General features: G+C 35.8%; 1 protein-coding gene across 2 annotated transcripts in view; it reads right to left on the bottom strand.

Moving 5' to 3' along the window:
* Positions 1-1,016: 1,016 nt before the first annotated feature.
* Positions 1,017-11,546, bottom strand: part of prkcdb (protein kinase C, delta b) — a 17,834-nt gene continuing 7,304 nt past the window's right edge. The window contains exons 2-17 of one of the 2 annotated variants that reach the window (XM_024270323.2): positions 8,747-8,878; positions 8,313-8,585; positions 7,278-7,440; positions 6,874-6,905; positions 6,689-6,774; positions 6,159-6,288; positions 5,926-6,032; positions 5,732-5,846; positions 5,463-5,566; positions 3,899-4,072; positions 3,670-3,761; positions 3,520-3,582; positions 3,233-3,371; positions 2,847-3,035; positions 2,627-2,755; positions 1,017-1,936 (exon numbers count right to left, since the gene is read on the bottom strand). In XM_024270323.2, coding sequence (XP_024126091.1) covers positions 1,781-1,936; positions 2,627-2,755; positions 2,847-3,035; positions 3,233-3,371; positions 3,520-3,582; positions 3,670-3,761; positions 3,899-4,072; positions 5,463-5,566; positions 5,732-5,846; positions 5,926-6,032; positions 6,159-6,288; positions 6,689-6,774; positions 6,874-6,905; positions 7,278-7,440; positions 8,313-8,585; positions 8,747-8,855 — 2,061 coding nt within the window. In that variant the 5' untranslated portion in view covers positions 8,856-8,878 and the 3' untranslated portion in view covers positions 1,017-1,780. Of the gene's footprint in view, positions 1,937-2,626; positions 2,756-2,846; positions 3,036-3,232; positions 3,372-3,519; positions 3,583-3,669; positions 3,762-3,898; positions 4,073-5,462; positions 5,570-5,731; positions 5,847-5,925; positions 6,033-6,158; positions 6,289-6,688; positions 6,775-6,873; positions 6,906-7,277; positions 7,441-8,312; positions 8,586-8,746; positions 8,879-11,546 lie in introns of both variants that reach the window. The other variant, XM_024270322.2, reaches the window with a different exon arrangement.

Here is an 11,546-nt window from a genome sequence, read left to right as displayed (position 1 = left end):
TGTAATTACTTTTGTCAGTAACAGTAACTTAATGCATTACAGTCTAATTTTTGGTGATTAAAATACAATTACTAAACAACAGAAACCCTTACTACTTCATTACTCACATGCAGTGAAACCATGGGTGACTAACAAAACAAATTAATTTGTGTAAACAGTTGGCTCTGATCGTTTGGTTAAGTGAAACAAAACTAAAAGTAAATACAGTTACTAATGCAGTATTGGAAATTGATTAAAGTGAGATGAAGAGAGCCAAAATATGGACACATTTGTAGGGTTTCGGCTACTGGAGATATTCAAATTATTTCCAAGTCGTTGAAAACCAAGGCATAAACATTACAGTAAAGTGTAAGTTATGTCCTATATAGTACTATACAGTGTATATTTTCTCATGTTTATGTGTTGGAATTACTGAGGTGATGCAAAAAAACACAGATTCCTTGTGTAGCCTCTATGTTCTCATCTTGTGGATTTTACAAGGGTATCTCGTTTGTGATAGCTAAAATGACTTGAATATTTGAGAGTGGAATAAAGTACAGGAACAAGTAGTGAATTACTTTTAAACGGGGGAATGAGTAAAGTAATTTGATTACAGCTTCATGCAATAACTTAAGTAAAGTAATTCATCTTTCTTTAAAGTAATTTACCCAACACTGGTGCTGCCAAATTTTGCAATAGGTCTAACTAAATACAGTTCAAAAACTTGTGTATAAACTCTAGTATTGGAAAAGTGGGACATTTTTTGTTACTCTCCATTTCATGTACATGCAACAACAAACAACTGAAAACAGACAATTTAGGTTTACAGTATATTTATTTAGAATTACATGTAAAACTAAAACAGTAAACAGTAAAAGCCAACTATAATTATATCCATGTGTTTGATTCTATTTCCTCAAGGTTTGAAGTAAAAATCATTTTTAACAGAAAAATCCCCAACGGTCCATAAAAACAACAAAACCTATTGTTCCATACATATAGCTTAGGTACCTGTGTTATTATTAAATATGGAAAGATGATAGTACAACGTAGTTTAATACATAGAATAGTATTTGGTACAAGTAGTGCACAAAATAAGACTCATTAAAATCTTACATCTTACAAAGTAGGACTCTGAAGGAATCATCTCCAGTGAAAAAATAAAAAATTCACACTTGCCTCCAAATGTATCTAAAATTTGACTTCGTAATAATTTGCTTACAGTACAGGATAAATGATTCAAAAATAACCTCCATTTGAAGACTTCTCTATACAATGACTACATTAGCAAGTGTTCTCTCATCAAGAAACAATAAAACTGGATCTCGTATGCCTCTTAATAAAACAGCTGGTGAAACTGAACTGTGCAGGTGATTTTGGCCTTTGTGTTTTCCCCAGGTTTATACATTATTGCTTGATTAAATAAAAATGTTACCCTTTTTCCTGTGAATAAAAACTTAAAAATACAATGATGGTAAAAGTATAAATTCAAACTATAATATAAAGAAGAGATGGCAGAAAACAATAAAGTACAAGGGAATTAATCATTGACTGTGCTGCAACAGTTGTTGCAAGAATAAAAAACAACAAAAAACTAAAATCTCCCTTACCATCCTGAATTTAAAGACTATTGTTCACCTTACACAATTAAAGCTGAATTTTAAATTTTGGTAACATTCATGTTGCAGTAGAGGAACTTTAAGTCCAGCTGACAGAAGAGTACATAATAAAAGAACTGCACAGCCCATAACACACTGCCGAGGTAGAGCTGTGCTTCAGAGAATATAGTTTTTCCTGTTGATTAGCTTATCATACTTTCCAGTTTGGGGTTGACAAAGGAAAAGCCGGCGAATGCATTGCGGTCCATGGATTCAACCAGGTTTTTGTCACACTGGGAGAGGCGGGGTTTCTCGTTGAGGAACTCACGATCAAAGTTGCTGCAGTCACTTGGGGATTTCTGTGGATAATACGCCAAGAAATTCCGTTAATTTAATGCGAATTTAGTTACTGACTGATAAGATCGGTGTCTAATTATACACAACTGTCCAAAAAAAAAAGATCTAAGGCTTTCAAGACTAAACCATAATTTTACTTCAAGGAGTCGACTGTACTTTATATTCTGTAGTGTAGGGCAACACTATTAAAGGCTTCCTTAAATACATTTGCATTCACATCTATTTTTTTATCCATAAATGTTTTTTTAGGTGGTTTCAGAGTTAGGAACAGGAGTAAGTTAAGTTTTTTCATATAGTACTTTTCCCCAGAAAGAAAGAATGACAAAGTGCTTTACTACGCATGTAAAACTACTGATGTCAAAATAAAACGACAAGTAAAATAAATTAAAAGATAAAAAAATATAGACTTAAAAATAATGACAGCATAAAAACTCACACTTAGCTACAAGCCTGATGAATTAAATGGGTATTCAAAAAAAGTGTTCAGCCGTGTCGATAACATAAAATAAAAAGCTTTATAAGTTCTGCCAAATGAAAATAAAATTAAAGCCTTTTAAAAAGGTTGGGATCTATTATAGCCCAATACCATTTTTTAATAGATTCTGAATTATTTAAGACAATATTTTAAAATCTTGGTGTATCTACAGGTTTGTACATTTCAAGAGGTCTCTGGGAAGAAAAAAAAGTCGTACCACTTTAGGCTTGAAGGGGGGTTCCACTTGTCTCTTTTCCAGGGCAGTCCAGTTGATAGATTTGAAGAAGGGATGTAAACGAATACACCCAACTGCATCCATCCTGACTTTTGGATCTTTCACAAACAGCTGAGAAAAAATATTCAGGAACAGCAGATTATATATATATATATTTTTAAAAGTGATGAAACAGCTTATATTTCTAACACCAGATACTAACTAGTTCAAGCAGACTCTTGGATTCCTTGGTGATCCATCGAGGGTAGTGAGGAGCGTCTGTCCTGATGGATTCAAACAGCTCCTCTTCATCGTCACCTTGAAAAGGTGACTGACCGATCAGCATCTCATACACCAGCACAGCAAAGGACCACCAGTCCACTGAGAAGGTGTACTTTTGTCCAAGCAGGATCTAGTGAGACAATTAATCAACATCAGGGTAATGTTAACAAAAAATGCTGCTGTTTTATTGTTTAGTATAGAGCTATTTGTTATAAAGTTTATTTCCTCACAGCTGCACAGCAGGACACATGAAGGCGTCAATCAGTTCCAAAGGGTTAAAAAGTCTAGAAATATCAACTGTACAAACAATTTACTCTTGAAACAAACCTCAGGTGCAATGTAGTCTGGGGTTCCACAAAACGTGGAGGCTCTGTTTTCTTGAGAGATGTTCTCTCTGCACATGCCGAAGTCGGCCAGCTTTATGTGTCCGTCACTGTCCAGCATGATGTTGTCCAGCTTCAAGTCCCTGTAAATATGAATTAATGATAAAAAGAATTACATGCACTTACATTTTTCTTGGACTAAGTGCCACCTGTGACTAAAAAAAAATAAATGTTTTATATCCAGGTTGCATGATAAACAGAGTTCAGCACAGAATGGTGTTTGTGTCTTACCTGTAAACAATTCCTTTTGCATGAAGGAAACTCAATCCTGCCACTATCTCAGCAGCGTAGAATCTACAGTTAGAAAAACACAGAACACCATCACGAATAATGCTCAACAACAAAGAGGAAGTTTATCAGGATTAAGTCTAGTGTACTGACGTGGCTCTGTTGATGTCAAAGCGGCCTTTCTCTTGAATGTGAAACATCAAGTCACCTCCATTCAGATACTCCATTACAAAGAACAGGTGCTCCTATGAAAAAGCACGAGAAACCAGGAATGAACGTGAGAAAAATCAACTTACAAAGTCAAGTAAAGAGAGTTTGTCTGTTAAACTATATTTATAAAATGTATTTCACTAGAAGAATTTTCCAGTGGGCCGTCTCTTACTTTGGACTGGAATGTAGAGTAAAGGTGAGTGAGGAAGGGGTTCTCCCAGGCGAGAGCCAGGACTCTCTTTTCCACCATGGTACACTCCACATCATCATCCATGAGAACGACGTGCTTCTTCAGAATCTTCACGGCAAAGAACTGACCCTTTCCCCGCAGCTCCGCTAACATTACCTGGGAGGCGAGGAGGGATGTGTTCAAATATGATCCAACAAATGATTGATGTAATCATTTCACAAGACAATGAGCAAATGGGAGCCTACATGATAGAAGTCTACTCAGATGAAAAAGGCGAAGGTGGACGGTAAAAATAAAGCACTGTAGTGCAAACAGTAGTGATAACAACCACTAGAGGTCCCCAGACAATACCAGGAAACACATTTTCACATAGAAAGGTGGTAAGGGCAAGTCTAAGGTTTAGGTGTCTGTAATTGCACCTTTAACACTTGTCTAAATTGTTTTTAAAGACAATTTTTAAAAAAACATTGTACCATTCTGAAAATGTAAACATCTCAGAGTAAATAACAAAAGTTGTAACTAGATTGTATGAGTATTTTACTCCTATCTGTTGAAGTTTGGGTTTCTATTAAGGCTGCCATGCAACTACAGTACAGCCGAATGATAACCAAGGATGCATGTTTTTTATCTAATTCTTTATGGAAATTGTTCATTGTTCAGTATGACATTATACTGGGGCAATTAAAAAAATAAACTGCAGTTTCTCTGTAACCTATAGAGTTTTAGGAAATAACATTGTTCTTTTGTGGCAGAGTGAAAGATGCCATTAAGACATTAAATAATAATAAAAAAAAACTTCTGTAAGAAATGTAAACCAGAAATCACAATTTAATAGCTTTCAATCAAACGTCAACATGCTTAGATTCTTATGGATGTGTTGCATGTTTTAACACATGCAGTCACTAAAAAACAAATGATTTCTTGAGTTTAATACTGAATAAAAAGTAATTAGTGACCCACTCCAATAATGTTTTTTTCTAGTTTAAGTGTTTCCATTGGTCTTTGAATTATAAGTATACAATTTTTAATAATAATAATAAAAAATCTTTTCTAGTAAATAGTTTCTTAACTACTTTGGTTTAGAAATTTACCTTCGAGTTATGGGAGGGTAAACTGGTGCAGAGCATCTCCCACCACCGCCGTACGCATCACCCATAACTGGGTTCTTTGTTTACACTGTCTCCCACAGGCTTACAGTCAAAAATGGCAAGTGATATTGGAGCTATCCAGCTGTATAGTTTTGAGCCAGATGCCAGCTTGGATGAGGAAAACAATGAAGTGCCTACAAGTGAATGCATCAGAATGGAGCGGAGCAGGTAGCTTGTGGCCTGCCCATTGTATTAGCAACTTCACAATTATCTTTTTCAAACAGGATTTTTTGTTTGCTCCTGATTCACAATTTGAATAAAGAAATACTCAGAAAACCAATTTTAAGCTTAATCTTTTTTATACATGTCCTCCATCATAAAAAAAATGCAATAAGAACATGTTAAAAACACAATTTTCATCGGTGTGAATCTTTAAGGACTCAGATCACCATGCATACCTTGCCAAAACTTCCTTTTCCCAGCACCTTGTGGAACACCAAGTGATTGAGAGTGAGGTGCACTTGAGGAGCGGGGGCTGGGGTAGGAGTCTTGCTCTTGTCGACTGCTGTAAACAGACAAACTTTGAGTAAACAAAAAGGTAAATCTGTATTCAAAGCTCTATTCAAATTTAAAAGGAAGAAAAAAAAATCAGAGACTATAAAACAGGTGATCAGTAACACAATGACACTTCATGCAAATAAAAATTGGACCTGGTGATCCAACTTACCATTTGTATCTACTATTGATTTATTCACATCTTGGTAGATGCCGATATCAGGAACTTCTGACGGATCCGATTTGGAACTCTCGGATTCAGAGCCTGAAGTTTTTTTTGAGGATTTCTGAAATGCAAAAAGAACATTTTTATTTTTAACTTAATTAAAGTAGGTTTTCATATTTTTAAATAAACTATGCACCAACCTGCGAGATTGTGACTTGAGACAGAGCTTCTGCCAGCAGTTTCTGGTTGATTCCACACAGATTAGCCACTTTGCTTTTACAGTTAGAATGGACGTTCATCGTACAAGCTAAAGAGGAGTTGGAAAAAGAAAATGAGCATAAAACAAACCAAAAATATAAGATGGATATCAAAGGAGAAGATAATTAACACAGAATCGTAAAGTGTAAAAGTAAAACCAAAGAAGTGTAATCACCTTCACATTTCAGGCCCTGCCTGTAGAGGCCCCACAGCAGGCTGCCACAGTGGTCGCAGAACGTGGGGCTCTTGTAGTTGTAGGGCTTGAAGCGATGTGGCATATCGATATTAAAGCGCTCCTTCTGGAACTGTAAATGAAAATTGATGAAAATTCATCAAAAAATTAGAAAAATAGGAAAAAAAGGCTACTTTCAAGAAAAAAAAAATTCAAATAAATCAACGAGCATACTTCCTTATTCCATATGATATTGATATATACTGTGCGTATATATATATATATATATATATATATCCATAAATCCATATTTTAAAATTTACCAATTCTAAGTGCATATAAATGAGAACTTCAAATTTCTCAGATAAGATTTGCAAGGTGTTTAAAATAAACACTAAATAAATATATATTCAAAAAGAAAGTCACACTGCTTTTGATGCAACATGAAAGCTGAAAGCCATTTTTAAGCAAACCATCTGGGCCAGATCTGCAATTGACATTTCTGATTCTTTTGTATGAGTGGAAACACTTACCATAGTGTCACGACTGTTGGCTGCTGTTCCAGTACACCTGTAAATAACGCTATCGATGCACTTCTTGTGGATTGCAGCGTTGCATTCTGGGGACATAAAGTAGGACTGTAGTGTGACATCAAATGTGTAGACTAGAAAGAAAGAAAGAAAGAAAGAAAAAAAAAGACAGAGGAGACCCAACTTACGTTTGCACTTGTAACCTTGCTTGTTGAGTCCCCTAGAAAACAGAAAAATAGGAAGAGAAGTAAAAGGGTCAGTTTATTTAGGCTTAATACTCAAAAAGAAAAAATGTACATAGTGTATATATATTTTTTGCAATGTTGGACTGTGTAAACAACATGTATACACTTTAATTTAAGTCCAGAGATTGGCCTCATTAGCTAACGTTGCTAATATAGCTGAAAAACTTTGTAGTAGTAATATTAGTAAACAACTATAGAAAACTGAAATAATACAAGAAAAGAGAGTCACACTTTTAATTGTACATTTCCGTATAATTAGAAGTATGTCTCTCTAATTCAAAACTAAAGCAGACAAAATTCTGACAAATGCAATTAAAGTTTTAGTAACAGCTGCCAGGTCGTCTCACCAGACAAATTCTTTGCAGATAGAGCAGAAGGTTGGCTGGTTGAAGAAGGTGGCGATGAACTCGTGGTTCTTGACGACGTGAACTTTTGGCTGCTTGACAGCTCCTCTCCTTCTGTTCAGGGTTTGCATTCCGTCCACAGCCTTCGTGGGCTGTGTCATTGCCTCTGAGAGTGGAGATTAGTTTTTGGATTAGTGGAGTTTCCTTACACTTCACAGATTTTAAAAAAATGTTTGTAATTTCAAGTCTTTGCCTAAAAAAAAGGCTTCATTTCTATAACCAAGAAAGTTTTTTTTCCCTTCTTTTCCCTAGAATTTCTCAGTGATATGAGCTTATCCATGAAATTAAACAGCCTAATAAAATAACGTTCATAAACAATAGAAAAAGAATCAGGAACCGCAGATAAACAGAAACCTGACAACTATTTTAGAGAAAGGATAGTAAACATCTGCAACCAAAAACAAAACTTTAAAGAAAAGGAGAGTAGAGGGGGGATGATAATCAGAAAAGGAGTCGCCTTAAAAAAACAACACAGAGAAAAGCAGGAAAGGCGGTTAGATTAAAATAAGAGTGGAAAAAAATAGGAAAAAGCTTTACACCCAAAACATTTCGTCAGCCTGCTATTCTGCTTTACTTATCACTCAGCTACCAGACAAATTAAAACTAATGTGATCAGTAGAAGTTAGAAAAAAAATTAACATAATTTTGGGGAAAAAAGGATTCAAGGAGCTACACATGGAAATATTACCCAAGTCAGCATTTAAGTTCTAAAAGTTCTCTAAGAATTTAAGGAAAGAAAAGAGAAAGTGTACCCTCCAGTAGAGGGCAATGTACAACAGCAGAAGAGAAATAGAGAAAGAGGTAAAGAGGTTTTTGGTTAGGAACTTGATTACCATTGAGGGAACACATGCATACATATATACACACACATATATATATATATATATATATATATATATATATGACAAACAATGACAAAAATAGAGTCTTTGAAGTTTTATAAAATAATCTTTAGAGATATAATTATCCAAGTTTTACCTGCGTCACCGTCCTCCAGGAAATACTGCACTGCCATCTGAACCTTTCCTGATGGCTGCAAGTCTACCCAGAATTCATTTTTCTCATTGGTCCTAGACTTCTTACAGCGCTCGGCTAGCACAGACACTCCCATGGTGGCTTTGGCCACAGGTATATCAGTGCCCTGCATCAGGATCACTTCAAGGACACGGCCCTCAGAGATGTGAGCGTCAAAACTGGACATCCAGGGGGGATACATGGTTGGCTTCCTTTGAACCAAGGCCTTCCCTCGTTCTACAAACAAAAAACAATAAAGCAAAAGCAACTAAAAGCCAAAGAAAGAATTTGCTTGTGGTCACCTAACCCCAAAAGATAAGAGCACATTAAGATAAGAGGACCAGACATGCTTAATGCACCACTTTCCTGTCTGTAAAAAGCCTTCTATACAGACATACCTGTGTTGATAGATTCCTTCAGTCTGATGGCACATAAGGGAATGTCATCGAAAGGCGGCAAATCGCCAGCCTCATAAGTGTTGACGGCAATACGCAGGAAGGGCGGCATGGTGACCACTCACCTTCAGTCACCTGAAAGAATGAACAAAAACAAAGTACTCAGTCATCTCTCGTTACATTTTGCACATTAAAAACCAATAACCCTGCTAAAGTTCTGCACTTGGCATGGAGAAACTGAGACCAAAATTCACAAAAAGTACAACCAGGAAAAACTGGACATAAAATCAATAAAAATAAAAATAAAAATACTCCTAAACATTTTAGATACTATAAATCGACTGTTTTTTAAAGATGGATGTTTGTATTTTTTTTCTATTAAATTTTGAGTTCACACAGTATCAAAATAGATTCAAAGCTTTACTACCATTAATGTAGTCACTGTACTCAACTTTAAAACTACATCTACATTTAGAAAAAAAATACTTTCATTCTAAGTCTGAGAGATGCTTCATCTCTGTAAACGCAGTAAAAAAAACCAAACCACAACAACCAGAAAAGACCACAAAAAAATCAAAATACCAACAATTTGTGAGAATATTTGTGGATTTTGTCAAGTTTAAGTTTTTTGGGCTTGAAAGTTTGAACACATCTTTAAAAGGTAAAGACAATACATAATGCTTCAGGTTGATCAGGTCACCTTTACTTCAGTGTTTTAGAGAAAAGGCACTCATTTGGATTTAAAGCAGGATTCTCTAACTGTTTAGCCTTTGGCAACATTTTCAATCCTCTGCAAAGCTTGGTGATTGGTATAATCAGGTATTTTAACAAGGTAATGCCAGAAACATTAAGAATCAGAGCTGAGAAACTTGAATTTTGAGAAATATTTGACATTGCTAATGTATCTATTTTTATTTTTCAAAAAAATTGATTAATTACCACAACATCTAGTGGATTGTCTTTTGCACAGATTTCTTTTTTTATGAGTACAAGACCTTTTCACTTGACTATTTACATTCAAACAATTGACTGTACCTGGATAGAGTGACTCCTTACCCCACTTACATTCCAAAAACATATTCACTCCCAAGTAATCACATATTGACGTTTGATTAAGGCCACCTCCGTGTCACTTTTTGACATTTTGGGTGTCCCCAACTCTATGTTTTTTGACGTGCTGGTTGTTTGTAAAATCAAAAGGTGAAGCTAAATGAGGCAACTCTTTTGTGATATTGGGCTTAATAAATAAAATTGACATTGAATTGAAGAATTCACAACCCTCAGGACGTGGTACCAGTCGCAGACTAGTCCTCAGGACCAGTTCCGATTTGTGTCCCGGAGGTTGGGGACCCGTGATTTCATGGAACCAACCAGCACGTCATTAAACGAGTTGGGGACACCCAAAACGTCAAAAAGTGACGGGGAGGGGGCCTTAATTGAATATCAATATGTGATGACTTCAGAGTGAGAATGTGTTGTCCAAATAGGAAGTACTCTCTACTCCCAGAAAGTCAAAATTCCATAGATTTAAATTTAGAAACAGCTTTACTCAAGTGATTATATTCTTTAGAATAAAAATTCTTGTTCTACCACCATTTTTTTAACATGTTCTTGTTATTTCTCTTTTTCCCTCCTATGACATTTATTCCTGTAGAGAAAGTTGCTCACGTTGCAAGCTGGCCAATCAGATGCCTCGATATGTATCCTGCTGACCCCTGCAAATGTTCAAAAAGTATGACAGACTTTGGACCAATCACTGTTTACCGATGTCATCTGGCTCCAACACTTAACTTTATTTGATTGGAGCCAGAAGAAAGTAATTTTCTATGGGAGTGATCACACTTGCTCCGTCTAGTTCTCATATGCAGCCAATGGTTCAAACTCTTGTCATGACATCTGTTTCTGTATTTAGTAAAGATATTGAAAAATCAAATATGTTGCATATTAGGTTTACATGGACCAAACCACAGTAACCTGGTGGCATTTTACCCATTAAAAAAAAAAAAAACTCAGATGCTAATGTAGGCCACAGGCCAGGCTGGAGATCAAAGAGGTGAGGCCTCCGGTCAAACGCATTTCTTTTAGTGGCTGGATAATTTACAACAAGAATGGAATTTTCCACTGATAAACGAGTGCCAGTGTAGTATGATAAGTCTTCCTGAACTGGACACATCTGTAGTGGAAATGTGTGTCATAACGTAATTAACAGGATGCTGTAAAAAGGCTTAACAATCAGAATCACCAAGATGACGTGCTCCTGCAACAAAAGCAGCCTGAGCGAGGAGTTCAACAGAAATGACATCTCACTGCTTTTAGAGTCCAGCTTACAACAACACAAGGTGGTTAACGCTTGCATTCTTGTCATGTGATACCATCAAGGAGAAGTTGAACAAATGACTCATAATTCAAGTGACTTTTCCTGAAAGAGTCAAGTCAGACAGGCAAAGATATTGTCACAAACTCACAAAAGTTAAATTATATATATATATATATATATATATATATATATATATATATATAATATTGACACACTTGCAGGTTTCTGCACATTTGTCCTTGATTTTTGAAGACAATTGCCAGAAAATGTGGAGTTTACACAGGAAATATAGCCTCACTCCTCCCCCAGGAAGAGTTTAAGCAAGCAAGCCTGAGATAGTTTGTGCTGGATGAAATTTGAAACAACAAATTCTCAACAAAAGTAACACATTTTAACAGTAAAGATTAGGGGTGTTGCGGATCACGGATTATCCGTGGTCCGTACGGATCAGAAGCCACGGTTCGGGACACGGTTCGGACACGTGTG

This window comes from Oryzias melastigma, linkage group LG5 (assembly GCF_002922805.2).
Source record: "Oryzias melastigma strain HK-1 linkage group LG5, ASM292280v2, whole genome shotgun sequence".
NCBI lineage: Eukaryota > Metazoa > Chordata > Actinopteri > Beloniformes > Adrianichthyidae > Oryzias > Oryzias melastigma.
Note: the sequence above shows the minus strand (reverse complement) of the source record. Positions and strands in the feature narration are given on the sequence as shown.